Source organism: Molothrus aeneus, chromosome 3 (genome assembly GCF_037042795.1).
Source record: "Molothrus aeneus isolate 106 chromosome 3, BPBGC_Maene_1.0, whole genome shotgun sequence".
Taxonomy (NCBI): domain Eukaryota; kingdom Metazoa; phylum Chordata; class Aves; order Passeriformes; family Icteridae; genus Molothrus; species Molothrus aeneus.
The window spans coordinates 84,773,784-84,790,539 of NC_089648.1; the positions used below are offsets into that span (position 1 = coordinate 84,773,784).

At 34.0% G+C, this 16,756-nt stretch overlaps 1 protein-coding gene across 1 annotated transcript in view; it reads right to left on the reverse strand.

Annotated features, from left to right (window-relative positions):
- The window catches only part of CSMD1 (CUB and Sushi multiple domains 1), a 1,074,877-nt gene that overhangs the window by 21,217 nt on the left and 1,036,904 nt on the right, over positions 1-16,756 (reverse strand). The window contains exons 56-63 of the mRNA XM_066547292.1: positions 16,203-16,376; positions 12,020-12,202; positions 9,641-9,817; positions 8,450-8,629; positions 6,966-7,139; positions 5,842-6,015; positions 3,387-3,460; positions 256-367 (exon numbers count right to left, since the gene is read on the reverse strand). Of these exons, the coding sequence (XP_066403389.1) occupies positions 256-367; positions 3,387-3,460; positions 5,842-6,015; positions 6,966-7,139; positions 8,450-8,629; positions 9,641-9,817; positions 12,020-12,202; positions 16,203-16,376 (1,248 nt within the window). The remainder of the gene's footprint in view (positions 1-255; positions 368-3,386; positions 3,461-5,841; positions 6,016-6,965; positions 7,140-8,449; positions 8,630-9,640; positions 9,818-12,019; positions 12,203-16,202; positions 16,377-16,756) is intronic.

A 16,756-nucleotide genomic window follows, 5' to 3' on the forward strand; every position in this document is an offset into this window, starting at 1 on the left:
GATTTTTTAAATAAAACTGATAAAATTATTGTGAATTTCATTTGAAAAATCTGAAAAATCTTCCTTCAAATTAATACCCCAAATACACCTTTAGTCTTTGAATAGGGAACAACAACAAATAAAACATTTAAAAGTATGTTTTAGATAAAGTTCCCCATCTTTGTAGCAAATAATTTGTCACAAATTTCCACATGTATCACTTTGTAACTCTTAAAATTGCACCGTGTTCTAAGTTAGGATAGAAACCAGACTTACGAATGCATTCAGATTGTATGCCGCTCCAAGTTAGGTTAGCAAGACAAGAACGAGTGGTAGATCCCTGAATATGATAACCTTTTCTGCATCTGAAATAGACTGTGCTCCCAACCTGAGGATGAAACCAGAATGTTAGGCAGAAGAAGGATCCATCATGTGTAGTCAGATATCAAGACAGTGGTAAGTTAATACAGTTTTTTTTCAAAAATAAAATTGGTTACTTTCTACAGTTTCTAGAGTTACACTTTTTTTTTTTTACCATGATGAAATAGTTGAAGAACTGATTCTTTCGTGATCTTATTTAAAAGCAATATGTGGAAAAATACTGACTGTTCACATGGAAAGTCATTATATTCATACATTTCTGCTGATTATTTTTTCAGTGTGACAGAAGCAAACTAAATGCCTGAGATGCCTCTCTTTCCTGTATATCGCTGCATATATTTTGATAAACCATAAAGTCACTTTCAAAGGTTTTTCGTTGTGTGAATTTGACTAGGTATGAGAGTTTTTAGAAGGAAAAGAAAAAACTATAAAGAACTGTTTCGTCTATAAATATATTCACTATAGAAAACTCCAGGTGAAAACTTCTTACACTGCATTTATTACTATTAAGTTTTATTTGAGATGTTCAACTAGTAGAGTGAAGTCATGGAAAACATTCCTATGGTCAAATATGATATGACCTTTTTCAAAAGAAAATGTAAAAATAACTGAGAAAATGCTCTTTAGATTTCAACTGGGAATAGAAATGCATGAAAACTACAAACAAAATTGCAGGTGAGAAAGAATTTTCCTAAGAGATGAGAAAGAGATTGTGTGGAGAGTTCTAGTAAAATGAACATATTGATGGTACTGACAAAAGTAACCAGAATGTAACTCCAGGCCAAGTAATTTAATGATATGGGGCTAATCAGTAAAGCATTACTTTTGTTTTGGATAAAATAATCTTGTCAATAATAAGTAAATAAATAAATAAATTAGACAAAATTCACATCATTGGAAATTATATTACTTTAATAAAGTAACATATCTCACAGACAAGTTGCAAATGAGCAGTGATCAATGTGTATTAGTAAGAGCTTGCAGTTATAGAAAGGCAGATAGCTCTGCACTGCAAATGTCATAGAAGAACTTCAATGAAAATTATAAATTAGCATCTTCAAAAGTAGCTACCTGCTATCTATACACTCAATTATATAAACCTGCTTATCGTGACAGACGTTGAGCAAATGCACACCATTTCTCCCAGATGTAGCTTGGGAAAATCGCTGGTGTTTTTAAAGGTCATATTAGTGACATGGCTTTGTAGATTTATGTCTTTCTAACTATTTTTAAAACATATTATTCTCTCTATCCTGTCAAGGACATGCAGTATGTCTTTCACAGGGAGTAGAACAGTGTGTGGCTAGTCTTGAGTCTAAGTCATCTTATTTGTGTCAATTCTGCTATCTGTCAGTAATAACGAGATGCAAATCTTTTCTCAGAGCTCCAAAAGATCAAGCAAAAAGTAAGAGAGGTTCAAGGTAGTTAAAGAGCTATACTGCTTTTTCATTTTACTGGTAAAAGTTAAAACGAAAGAAGCATGCTCTTTGTATAATACTTGGATGAAAAACATTGGGGCTATTTATAAGTCACAGGGTAGGCAAGCACAAAAGGCAAAGAATGAATGGGGCAAGACAGGATGCTGGTAGATGGGAAAACCCTACAAAGACTGGCTGCCAATCATCACATTGTACTATAATGAGGAAAGATTGCTGAAAAGTGTTTTATAAAAGCTTGGCTATGTAATACAAACAGGAAACCCATGAATAATGTATGAAGACCCCCAAAATCTAGTTCTGTAGCCACTAGAGAGAAGTCTCCATGTTGTGGTACAAGTTAGCACTCTGAGAGTGAACACTTGAGAAAGACTTAATGCAGAGGACAGAGGAACAGAAGAAGACTTACTATGGCCTCTAGAGGTGAATGGGAAGAGAAGATCAGTCTATATAGACATGAATAACAGACAGTAGAACAGTGAATTGGCCAGTACAATTATTAAAGACAATTGTGAGGCAGATAAAAGGGGAAGAAAAAAGAAAACAACCCCCTGTTAAAAGAAGGTGCAAAGATTGGAGTTGTTTTTAAAGAGAAAATGGGGATGGGTACAGGATCAAGATGAGACATCAGAAAGGCAGCTGCACCTATTACTGGAAGCAGAATGGCCTTGGGTAAGGCCACAGGATGTGGCTCAGGGAGTAGTGCCTCAGTATCTGTGAGCTAGGCAGGAGCAGAAGGTGAAGAAAAGAGCTGACAGCCACAGCAACAAAAGACAGAAAATTGTAGGAGAGAGAGGAACGAGAGGAACTTACAGAAAGGACGTTTTGGAAAACAGTTCTACTAATTTGGTCACAATGGGCACACTGCCCCAGGCTCAGAAATAAGCAGCAAACCCAAAAAGAACTTATTTTAAATTTCAGTCACACATGTTTATACCTGAAAGATCTATCCACATAAAGTTTATCAGTCTATATAATGACTGTGGATTGGTCATTGTTGCATCTACGGTTATTTCCTTAGTACTTTTCTGCCTCTCACTTGTTGAACTAACCACCTGTGAGGAATTTGGAAATTATAGAAAGGATATTCATCACAGAGAACCTGGACACAACACAGAATAATTTTATCTACTCTGACTGAATAAAATATAGCATGGATTTCTAATTTAAAAAGCCACTTGCTGACTTTTTTGTCAAGGACTACATGGCCTTTGAATCACACAGGTCTTTGGTTGTTAGGTATTTACTGACTTTTCATCAATGTATGAAGGAATTATTATCATAAAGCAAGGTAATTATATTATGTCATATCATATTAAGTAATCAATTTACAAATAGCCTTCCATACTGAAGTCTCCTAAAGGATTGAATGCATGATGTATTTCAGGGTTAGAAGTTCTTTCTTAAAGCTGAATGTTTTAAAAAAAGCTTGGCATGAAGAATGAGTTTTTATTAAAAAGAGGGTGGAAATTTCTCAAAGTTTGCATCAGACATTTAAGATTACATAAAATGTTTCTCATTAAATTTCTGATGTAATTATTAAATACATTTTCACTTTAGAAAGATAATAAATAATAATTTAAAAATTACCTCATAACCTCTGGAACTGTTTTGTATTCCAAAATGTGGAGTACCAGGGTCTGTACATGTATTGTGAGCTGGATCTAATGCAAAATGTGAAACACATATTATTACGGTATGAAAAAAAGACTCTAAAACTGTTTGCAAAGATTAAATCATTCCATCAAAGTCTAGTGATGACAAGAATTCAATTCTTAGTTGAATGTGTGTTTTTCTATATAGTAAACTAGTATTTCCAACTAAATTACCAGGTATATCATAGTAATTTGTTTCAGCACACTGTCATTTTTTTAAAATGTTTTTAAAATGTTTTTGCAGGTATTTCTGGTAGTGCAGACTTTACAGATAGGGTTGCATTAATTTTTAGCAATCATATCCATTTAAATCTCTTTGAATCCATAGTATATTTCACTACTCAAAATTCAATTGGAATACACAGAGAAATCTTTAGATATTTTTATATTTTCTTTATTTCAAATGAACAGCTTAATGATAAGTATTTCTAAAAAAAACCACCCCCAAAATAAAACAACCAGAACTCCTGAAACGCAAAAAATCTGACAAAATAAAAACCCCAAACCCATAATCAGCCTGCTTTTTTATAGCAAGGAAATACTTTTTATTTTTGTATAGGCTTCTTTTCTATGCCACAAAGAAAGCAAGTTTCTAATGGAGCACCACCTCAGGTGTTGCTGGAGAATAAAATTTTGCTCAATGAAAAAAGCACATGCCAACAGATTAAAACTCATTGTTCTGTTTCATGAGAGTAATTTAAAGCAGCCTGGAACTATTTTTTCATTCAGTAATGCTCATATTCTGGTGGTGGCTTTGGAGTTGCCCAGTCATATCCACCAGTTAGAAGCACAGAACTTCATCCAATGAATTTTTCTGTAGTATGTGATTCTCTCTTGACAACCGAGTCTGCTGTGTGCTGACACTGAATTATGAAGGACACATACTTCATCTGTAACAATTTTTAGTTTTCTGTAGAGCAAAAATTGAACTTATCATTTACAAAACTGTGATATTTCATTTCACTCTTGGCCAACTCTCATTTTCAATATTGACCATCAGTAGAGCATAAAAATTCAACTGGACTGATATTTACCAAAGGCTTCAAAAGTTAGGTGGATGTTGACCTAAAGTGTAAGAATGAAAAGCAAACATACTCCTGATGTCAAGATGCTTGAACAGCTCAGGAACTTTAAAAATTATCAACAGCTAGAATTCTATTTCTAATAATAGACATGAAGCTGAATTGAATTTTTAAGATAGGTCTCATCTGAAGAACCCAAAGTAAGACTTCACAAAGTATTCTAAGGAAACCATTGCTACCAAAAAGCAGAAAAGCTTCCACTATATGTTTTTTTCAGGTCTAGTTCTAGGTATTGTTCACTGTTCTTAACCTTCAAATTGCTTAGAAATTTTATCTGTAAATATGTTAGATGATCTAATATTTTCCTTTTACAATAACATAAAAACTATGATGCAAAAGAAAAACTTGTATCTTTGATGAACTACTTTCCATGTGCTTCTATATTACACTATATATGAAATATAAACAGAAATTGAATATTACATTTTCAAGGTTGATTCTTTGCATCAGACCTGAAAATTAGCTTTTTTAAGCCTTCTTGCCTCTGTTGCAAAATATAGGTGTAAGATGATTGCCCAGTTTGCAAAAACTATAGAGAGAAGTTTTTAATTCATACAAACTGTTATGTCTTCATTTAAAAATACAGGCTGCTTTCAATAATCATGATTACAACCTTTTTTCAGAGTGCCCAGCTCTTTCACACAACCAATATCTCAGCCATGACAAAATATATAAACAGCCTATAATCTACATCTGAATATGTCTGTTTAGAAATATTAAAGAGAATTTTTTTATTATAAAACTAAACTAATTTTCTCTAGCAAGTCACCCCAAGTGGGATCAAATTGCAATGCCAGTGGGAGTTAAAGGTGCCAATCTGATTGATATAACATGCTAAAAGCCCACTAGTTGTACAGCAGTCAATGAGAAAAGAGTATTTGGGAATTAATCAGAATTTCAAAAGATCAGAGATGTACAAGCAGCGTTCACAAAGTCGAAAACACTTTGATTTAGGATCGATTCTGAAAAATGCCTTTAACACTAGTGACAAAATCTGGTCTTTAATCTGCCACAGTCTACTGCACATCCAAGAGATTCTAAAAATAGATGGAACAAATTTATGCACTTGCACTTATTGACGTTCTGCATTTTCAGCAGACAAACAACCCTGTAAATATACAAATGGCTTCATATGTGATTGTGTTTATCCTATAGTATTTATACTCAAAATATAACCTTATTAAACTAGTTATTTTTATATTACAAAGATCTTTTCTATACTTGGATAGCTAATTGCTAGATTTATGATAGTGTAATATTTTTTCAAGAATATTCTCAGTAGAACATGCATTAGTGGTAGTTTCTTACCAATGCATGTTGGCTGAATTCCACTCCAAGTGCCATCTGCTTGACAGAATCTTCTTGAAGAGCCTATCAGAATAAAAGGAGGTCTGCATTGGAAGCTAACTTCAGATCTGTAGGTGAAACTTTTTCCATTGAGGCGTCCTTCTGCTGGAGTACCAGGATCACCACAAAACACAGCTGATACATAGAAATGAAAAGAAAAAAAGGTATTAAAATCTGTACATGGTTTAACCTGAAGTATTCTACATCATTTTACGTGCAAGGCAGGCATATTGGATACGAGTATAAATGCTCTGTTCATTTATCTGTGTAGGACTTTAGATCTCCTAAATTCTTGACAGCAATTTAAAATAAATTGTCACTGTTACAGCTATTCTAAGTGTAGAACTTAACCTGGAAAAATAGAGCTTTTAAGTGAGACACTTAAATATTGATTAGATTTGGATGACAAAATAATCCTGAAGTAGACAAATCAATATTGCAATGCTTAAAAATAAAACAATTTTTCCACATTTGACACACTCAAATGAGTAGTTTGGAAATTTTTGCCTCAATTAGATAAAAGGGAAAATGTTTATCAGGGTCCTAACAAGATTTCAAGTGCTCAAAGAGTTGAGTTGACAGATTTAGAAAATGCTGAAAAATAAATACAAGCAAGATATGAGGGTATGTATTCATCTTCCGAAAGAAAAAAAAAATGCTTAGAAAAGCTATGAGCTATGAGCTTAAGGGTTAGCATCCTTGTTTTCACCTGTTAATGGAAACGGAATCAGGGAAGAAAACAAAAGCAAAAGTGTAAGGGAATATTCTAGTCATGATCACCACAAGTCAAATTCAGAACAACCAATAGGATTACCAGTAAGGCAAATGGTGATGGGTGCAATTAGGTAACAAGAGATTGCGGTGACTTTGGGGGAAAGGAAAAAGACTGTGACCTTTAATGGGCACAGACACTCAAATTTCTTATCAAGGTAAGCTCTTTGGTACAAGAAAGGAGAATCCTGCAGTAATTCATATATTACCTGATGCAGCTGAGTCATTTTTAAATTGTGATTCTGTGACTGTAGCCCAAGAGAACCAATTGTAACTTTGGTGAAGCCCAACACAACTGTACCCTGAAAACTTACGCAAACATTGTGGGACATCTCCCCGCCAAACTCCTCGCCCTTCACAGGAGAGAATAGCTGTGTTGGACAGCTGATAGCCTTCTGCACAGCTGTAACTCACACTAGCACCCCAACGAAAATCAGATCCTTCCACTTTCCCATACAGTACTGCTGGAGGGGGCCCACAAGTAATAGCTGTGTCAGAAAAAGAAAAGTTACAATTTCAAGAATTTATAGGGTTTAGGAATACAAAATATAATATGTCCTCATAGGTTTGAATCTAAAAAAAGTTATTTCCATCTATTGTTCCAAAAAAGGACACATGTGTTGACATAGCAGTCTGTAATAGACAGAAAACTAATTTAAAAACAAAAATAAAGGCTCTGGATTTAGGAAGTCCCTGAGTTCTAGGTTGCTAGAAGCCCAAAGAGTACATAGCTACCTAGTTTCATATTTTTTCCCTACATATTCATTCATGATTATTTTGGGCAACAGGTTACTAGCTAGGTAAAGGTATTCAGTAAACATTATTTCTTTCAATAAATAAGTTCTTATGGTTCTAAATCTCTAAATATTTGCATTTTCTTTTAAACTAATTTTGCAGCACTATTTAATATGACTGTTCATTCACCTGCTCATTTTCTAAGGCTTTCTACACACAATGGTGATTAATTTTATTGGTAAGTAGGGGCTAAGAAATTATTCTGATGTTTTCCATCTTCTGATAAAGGTGCCCAAAATGATGAAATCTGGAATGTCCACATTTACATTTCCTTATAATTTCTTTTAAAAAAGACCACAACCATAAAATCACTCAGGCAATAATTCTGATGGCAGAAAAATGCAGTCAGTTGAATACATATGCCAAAATTTAATTAGTAGTCTAGACTTAGATATCACAGTGAAGTGGTGCTAGGTGAGTTGGCACCCTAGGCCTTCTATAAGCAGAAGATGCCCTAGGCTGTTAAATTTACTCCCTGGGCTGCTGAAGTTGTTTTAACAATTTTCACCAGGCTGCCTTATTTGTCTTTCAGCCTCATCAGCCTATGACCTTCCTGCTAGCACTTGTAATTAGCTATTTGTGAAGCACGTTTTTGGCTGTTTATGATGGCTACACTACTGCAGCAAGGGAATCTTTCACAGAAACCTTGGTTTGCAGAATCCTGTTACAGAATTTTTCTATCTAATCCTAGAGAAATAGGCCAAAAAGGAAAATGGCTACTACATTCATGTTTTTTTAAGCTAAGGACTCTGACAATATTTATCGCAGAGTGATTTTCTACTTTATTCAATAATGTCACTGTTTTCACTACTATTCTATCACAGCATATGTGCAAAACAAATATAAATTCTACAGAAATACTTATCCAAATGTTTTAGTTGCATTTGAACAGCAATTATTCCAGAGAATATTTTGATTTTTTTTAATAAATAAAGACAACAGTTAGTGAATATCACATATGTGTCAAAACAGTACTTGTACACTGTTAAATTCAAAAGCTCACCTTTGCAAATTGGTTTGCTCTGGTTCCAAGTGCTGTCTTTTACACAACGCATGGTAGATGAACTTGCAGGCTCCATCAGATAGCCTGGATTGCACTGATAGCTGACTGTCTTATTAAAGGTAAAATCATTTCCAAACTGAATGCCATTTGCTAATGCACCTGGATCCCCACAGTTAATCACTAGTGAAGAAAGGAAAAAAGGATTTTTGTTTTATAAATATATAACCATGCATACCTGATGTCCTTTCTTTTAGTTTACAATACAAGAAAAATTTTGTTTCTGTGAAGAAAAATTTTGTTTCTGTCAAGAAAATGATCTTTCTGAGGCATTTCAATACCATGGACCAAATATCATTTTCCTTTAACACAGTAGTCTCATCTGGCATGCACAGGAGCCTCCACAGGTCCTGCAGACTGTTGGTGGTAGTTTTGACCGACGTTTTCTCCTTTCAAACTGAGATCTTTGTCACATCAAGCCTGAAGTTGATGGTGCAATGCCATTTCAGCAGAGTTATGAAATGCTTCTTTTTTTCCCTTTTTATAGATTTCTTTTGTGTGTGTGTGTGCTCATAAAAATACTGATGTACTGTGAGTCTGGCTTTGTCAGTGAAGCCACTAGCCCTGCTTGCCTTGTAGCACTCTTCTGGACCCTGCTCACCTTACCTGATGGAATAGTCCAGTCTTGCTGCTCCCTGATTCTTGGTCCTTAGCAGAATGGTGATTGATCAATTCTGACTCATTTGGCTTACAATAAAAACTGGCACAGTAATGTATCCAATTACACAAAATTTGATTTTGAGCTACCAGAACTTCCTCCTCTAAGCATAAGCCACAAGGAAAAAAAAGGAAAAAATGCTAAAGGAAACTCTAAAGGAACAGCTAAATACAGCATTATTCTAAAAAATATTAATATAATCACATTGACATTTCTGAGATAAACAAATACAATAAAGTTACCTATGTAGCCATCTTATGAAGATAGTTATGGTAGCATCTAGCATGTATTATAAGGGCATGTACCTTTAGACATATAAAAATATTCAGGTATTAAAGACAGGATTGTGGAAAAATGTGTTATTTTATCTATCAAAATAATAATTTTCAATAGTAAGGCTGGATGTTACTATGTTTCAATAGGAATGCTGGATGTTACTATGTTAAAGCTTTAGGATAAGAAAATTTGTTTCTGACCTGTGCAGTCTGGAGCAGTGCCAGTCCATGTCCCATTAGCAGTACAATGTCTTGTAGTTAGTCCTGAAGTTTTGTAACCTTCCCAGCAGGCATAAATGACTGAACTGGAGAATAATATTCCATCAGTGTATATTATCATACCATTGGCTGGTGTACCAGGGTTCCCACAAGACACAGCTGCAAAGAAGAGATTTAAAAAAAAAATTATTTTGATGATAGGTGACTAACTGGGATGAAAAAAACAACTAGGTTAATAGCTCGTTTTTGAAAACACCTATAGCAAGTTTTACTGAGAAAATATGTAATAGGTATATTCTTGAATTAACATTTTATTTCTCTTTGTTAATATTATTGTTTGCATTTTTTTCCTTTTTTTTTCAAATTCCTGATTCAGATATTTTGCCCTTTTTGCTCTACTCCACCCAATACAGTCATTGGAGCAAATAAAGCTCATTCAGGGCTTTCTGAGAGATCTGTACCTCTGTTTTGCCTTTTGGCACATTTTTCTATTCTCTTCCTGTCTTCTGGTATCTCCTTTTTCAATTGTAAAAATGAATAAACAGTAAATTGTGAGCTTCTTGTTGATTTATTTTTTAAATCAAGAAAAGAACAGACATTCTGTATTGGTTTCCATATCTTTTGGGCATCTTTATCAATTCTTTAAGGCAATAATTATGTTTCAGCTTCATATGTTCAAGATTTTACAGTGGCTTAACTTCATTACTTCGATTACATGTTAGGGTTTTTTGGAAGGCCAGGTTGTTTTTTTTCCCAGTGGACCAACCAATCATTAAAATTATTAAAATAATTTGGGGTTTTGTTTTGAGTTTTCCTAACAATTTTTCTAGCAACTCCAATCTTTTGAGACCCCCACCTAGAGTACTGCATCCATCGCTGGGATCCCCAGCAGAAGAAAGACTTGGACCTGCTGCAGGTGCACCTGCTGGATGGCTCCCAACATAATAGTTATAATCTAATAATTAAAATATAACACTGTTGGGTTTTGTGATTAAAACAAATAAAATGTGCCAATTAAACATTTGTCTACCATTTCTGTTTGAAATAATGCCTTAATGCCTTATTAAAATCAATTTTTAATCACTTTTTAAGTTTAAAAGTTTCAAATAGTGAAGAGAAAAATTCAAAAGGTTGTAACTTGAATTTGCGGGAATGAATAAATGTACTTCTCCTAATTTCATTGTTACTGAGAATAAATAGGAAACAATTGAAGGATTATATAAAAATGGAAAAAAAAGAGGCTTTTTTCTTGTTTTTCTTTTTTTTCTGAAAAGACAAGGTTGAAGCAAACACTATGATTAAAGCTGGAAAAAAGCAGCATTTAAAACACTGATAATTGCCACTGACTTCTGCTGTCCTACTATAGTTAATGTCTTCATGTAAGGCAAGCAGAAAAGATACTGCAAAACTTCAGTTTTCTGCTGAAAATAATGATTCAAATACTGATCCTGTGCCCACTGCCATTTTTATACAGTTATGATGCTATCTGCACTGACAGAAGATTAGTCTGTGCCGAAGAATACTGCAAAAGAATAATTGTTCTCAGAATAAAAGTTTAGGCAAAAAAAAAATGTAACAAATATTTTGTTCTATCTTCCATTTTATCACCTAGTTTAGGAGACAACAGATACTACAGAATCCATTAACTCTGATGACTTAGATAAAGCAATTTTTCAAACATTGTCAGAAAATGAGCAGTCATTATAAAACTGAATTTAAAGTCCTCTATTACTGCTTCCCAATTTTAACTTCACAAAAAATGTAAAAATTCTTTATTATGTTTTTTATCTGGTTTTAAAATGTGATTTCAGAAATATTTTTGTTGCATTTCTTCTGAAAGAGACAGCATAAAAATATCTCATTAGAAAATAGACTATCTTCTGTTGAGAAATATGCACTGATTTATTTATTTATACTTAATTTATATATTCATTTATGCAACTTTATTTTATCATTTATTCAGTCCCTGATGCATAGATATTACACAGAAAGAGAAGATGAAAGTTCTTTATTATTAAAAAACAGATGACAGATTTATTTATCACTCCATTTTCATATCTCTTCAATCAAAAGCATTTTTTAACATTTAACTCAGGTGTCTATTATTTATTTTCAGGCTAATTATTTTTAAACTAAAATTTATTTTCTCACAAACTTCTTATAAATATATATTCCAAATCTTTAGCAGTTTAGATGCAAGTATTTAAGCAAAACATGAACTGCTTGTAAACATTTTTATATCACCTTTCTGCAGAATGTTATGAAAGCATATTTCTGTCTAACAAAATTTTTCAATCAAAGAATAAAAAGTCATTTGGAAGTGTGTCAATGGTGTCAAAATGCCAATGTATCAATACCCACCTTCACACACAGGCTGGATACCTGACCAGGAGCCATTAAGCAAGCACGTTCTCTCTGCAGACCCTCGTAGCTGATAACCCATTTCACATGAGAAACGTAGCAGACTTTTTGTTTTGAATTCATCCCCTAGTCTAGACCCATGGGCTGGTACTCCTGGATCATCACAAAAACCAGGATTATTTCCTGCAAAACACAACAGGCACAATTATTGGCAGGGACATTATGTGCAAATGTAGCGGCAGTGAAACTACTCTCTTGTGAATAGAGCCACTGCATTGTTTCTATGCAAATATTGGTTACAAACTTAGAAGAGAAAGAACGTGTTGCAAGACAGAGCTCTCAAAGATGTCCTCATAAGTCTGATGAATCAGTCAAGTGCTTTATCACATAAAGTGGCTGTTACAGAATATACTATACAAGATGGTCAAGGAAGCATGTGGTCAGTATCAACCATTTATTATAAATGTGGGTATAAAATTGCATGTCTCCGAAATCCTTTTCTGTCTATATTGCAGTTAACAGCAATATTATCCTTTGTTCTCCACTTTTGAATTATATGCCTAAACTCAAATTCTATTGAAACTATAGGTTTTGATTTTGGGCTTTGATTTTATTTTTGAGTTTGTTTTTTATTTTTCAAAATACATGTAAATACTTTAATAGTTTTAAGTCTGTGTACTCTTAAATGGGTTTTTCTTCATAGGCACCCTTCTCATATATAAGATAAAATCCTAAACAAAGAGAAAAAAATACCAAATTTTTGAGAAAACTCAAATAGTTCATTTAGAAATTAAAATTTTCTTATGTCAGAAACCACTATTATGTGCCATAAGTGTTTAATTATAGCAAGTAAGTGTGGATACAATAATGATTTCATATAAAAGGAGGCCAAGACAGTTCCTAAATACAAGATTAACTTATGGGCTTTCATTGTGTTCACTTTGTTTAGGTTCTTCTAGAATAGATTGCACTTGTCACACTGTCCTACAGCATTTGGACCTAGATTTCCTGGTATAAATACATGCTTGTAAACAGTGTGAGTGCCTTAAGTCAGCTGGTATATTCTGTCTCTCTGTGTACAATAAAACTCACTCGCACAAATACAGTGGCTGCCTCCAAACTGACTGTTGAGAATGATCTCCAGCACCCACAAACTTGTAATGTACTTGTGCGTGGTTTGATGGACTGCCAGGTGTGATGGGTAAAAGCTAATCTGTTAAATTAATCAGTCTAAATTAATTTAATGAATATAACGGTCTCAGGGATCATTCATGACTTATGCCCTGGTACTGCTAAAGCAGAAATCCAGATGTGGCTTCTGGATGCTACCTGGTTCCACTTACTCTAAGACATTGCTATTTCACAGACACTTCTGTCTGCTTAAAATGTGTTAAATAGCATGAGGACTGTGACTCAGGCTCCCGCTGTGGTATGTTTATGGCAGGAAACAGATACATCACATATACTTTGGCTTTTGAATGCAAAGGGATTTTCCAGGACAGAATTGTAGAGAGCTTTTTGGATAATTGGTTAGCTGAGAAAGGCCATTTCGATGTGATACCGATGGATAAGGATAGGGGAAACAAGCTGGGGATTATGTAACCGGTGTCCAATCACTGACAAAGGTCATAGTGACCTTCGCTGAAACGGGAAGACGGGGGAGAAAATCGCTTGCCAGAAAATGTAGATATCCTAGGCAGAGAAGCTAGAAGAATGCAAACATAGAAACAAAATAATCATTAGAGCATAGAAGTAGGTGTGGTTGATCTAAGTGTGCTTTAACCAATAATGAGCTCAGCTTTTGCAATATGTATAAGCTTCATTAACACCAATATAAATATGTGCGAGCTTTCAATAAACTTTGGGATTTGCCATCCACGCATATTGCGTGAGGCATTTCTTCCGCCGTTCACAACACAGAATGATCTATGATTCCGAAAATTTGATGATGTCTCAGTTGTTTAGGGATTTTGCTGAGAGAATTCCAGATGAATGACTAGACATTTTTTTGTTTTTCTTGAACATGACTAGTTTTTACTTGGAGAAAATTTGAACTGGGACCATGAAATTTTTTAATCAAAGGGTATAGATAAAGGCAGTTACAGTAATATGAAGGCCTACATCCCTTTTTATTTAGCAATGTAGAAGACTCACTATCCATTATTGAATTATCCATTATCCATTTTTAAACAAAAATGTCAACTATTGCTTAATTCATAAGCTACAAAAGTCCATCATTGTAACAGGTCCCAGGTGAAAAAAAACCCTGAGATCATATTTCTACCATCATGGAACCATCAGGCATTCAAACATATATTAATATATAATAAAGAAATGAATCCCATTCTGAAAGAGACTACAGGTTTTAAACATTATATTTGGACTGTTTTTCATATCCCTGAAGTACAAAACCAATTAGAGTTCTCAGTCAGCCTAGGCACAATCATTCTTTCACTCACATTATGACAACAAATTATTCATATTGGATTTTGATGGATTAATCTCCTGAATATCTAACTTGGAAAGTGTAGTTCGTTTTACAATTCTAAATACCATAGAGAAATGAGATGCCTTTTTAGGGTTTTCTTTGTTTTGTTTTTTTTTTTGGGGGGGGGGTCATTGATTTTTTTACATTGAGCCAACAGAGGTAGATTTTCATTTTCCTAGGGAATTACCTTGCTCTTGAGATGGTGACTCATTGAGATGGTGTTCAAAGTTAGAAAATTGAATTCTGTATCAGTAACAATATTTTAGTTACAATAGACATATCTTCCCCACCATAAAACGTGAGTACAGGGCTCTTAAATGTTTTCAAAATCCATGAGTCTACAAAATACTGCATATTCATGACTGAAAATAACTGAAGAGTCTCAATTATTAGCAATTAAAATTTCTCCACGAACAGGATATTTCTGTGGTGAGAAATGGTGGATAAAAGTACTAGATTGTTATCTGGCTTTTCAAGTCTTGGTGTAATTTCAGATCTGGAATATTATGCTGGATAAAAAGGTGAAAGTGACATAAATGTGAGCTTAAGATAAGCAAGAAAAGATTTCTTGTTGTGCAGTGATGCCTTTCAGGTCTAGGCATAGAGACCATGATGGTAGTAAGATCTAGCAGTTTGAGAAGAATCTAAACTATTTCCTTAAGCAGCAGAGAACTGAAAAGAAACAGTAGTGATTTAAATTCATTTCCTTTTTTCAGTATTTCAGATTCTGCTCAGCATCCTTCAGAATCATCCTTGCAGCTCATAAATGGACTGTTTTCAATGAACTTATTCAGAGCTTTCTCAAAGTACTGAAAATAATTCAAAGTACCTTAAACCTATTTAAATTAGGTCAAATTTGAATTGAGCCACATTGAATCACATCAGCCCAACAGTAGGCATGTCCAATAGTTCAAGGGAAGTTATAAGATTGTATAACGGGTAATTATGAACAATTTTCTCACTAGAAAATTTTCTTCTAAAACCATTCAGGTATTTGATTTTTATATACCAAAGTGTGTATACATGTTTCCCTTACAAAAGCTATTAATATGCTGAGGGTGCCGTTAGTAGCCAATCCTGGCCTGAACACTTCAAAAAAACTGTGTGATGTTTTATGGCTTCTTTTAGATCTGCATAATCTAGGGGAGAATGATCTGTTCCTATACTTCCTGACAGCACCAAGAACACATCAGACATTTATGACAATAATAAAGACATTGTGACAATAATAAAGAATATTTCTGCAAGAGAAAAGAGGAGCAAAATGTACAAGTTTTAAAGGTTTAAGGTAAAAGTTCACCTTAATACCTTTGGTGTGGAGTTTCTTAATAAAAATTTTCTTATGTAACAACCTTTGTTTACACATAACAATGTTCATAAAAATACAGTGTAACACATGTATTCTTTTTAAGCAAAACTTAACTAGGTTTGAAACACTGTTTTGCTGTGTCTTCTGCACACTGCAGTATACAACTAGAGCATGTGGCTGAGGAGTGAAGTTGCGAAGTAATGACAAAGAGAATAAGATGATTATGAGAATATTTCAGTAAAAGGGTTTGATACAGCAAAGTGGCTATTGGTGAAATGAAAACATATCCAGAAAATAAACAAAACAAATATTTGGCTAAAAAAACGTGTGAGAATAGCCTTACTCGTATGAGAAGGTGACATTGAGATAATGGTTGGTACAAGTACCTGAACAGTGAGGGAGAGTCCCACTCCAGTGGCTATCTTCTTGGCACTCCCTCGTAGAATTTCCTATGAGTCTTCGACCCGCTGTGCAAGAATAGTGAATTATGGAGCCATATGTAAATTTGTCTCCTGAAAGAATTGCATTTGCAGGTACCCCAGGATGTCCACAAGAAATGGCTAATAAAGGAAAGAACACAACTTTATGAGATGTTCTCATAGCACAGAAAAAAACTCTTACAACTTTTAAATACAAGGCTGGTTCCACAAAATATACGTCTGTCTGGATTTCAACTCTTACATAGCTTTTGTTTTCTTCTTGCTATAGATGATTTATTGGTCATTTGTAAGATTAAGCACAAAACTATGAATAAAAGTAGCCTATCCAGTTTAGCCTTTCTCTGAAAATATATAGATTTCTTTCCTCATTCATTTCTGTTCATGATCCTTTCCTAGAAATAGCACAGCTTATTTTGGTTAGCAATAGGAAGGAAGACACTAAATAAGGCTATTGCTGTAATGCACTTATATATTGCAGATATGATGATGTAAGTAGCTTT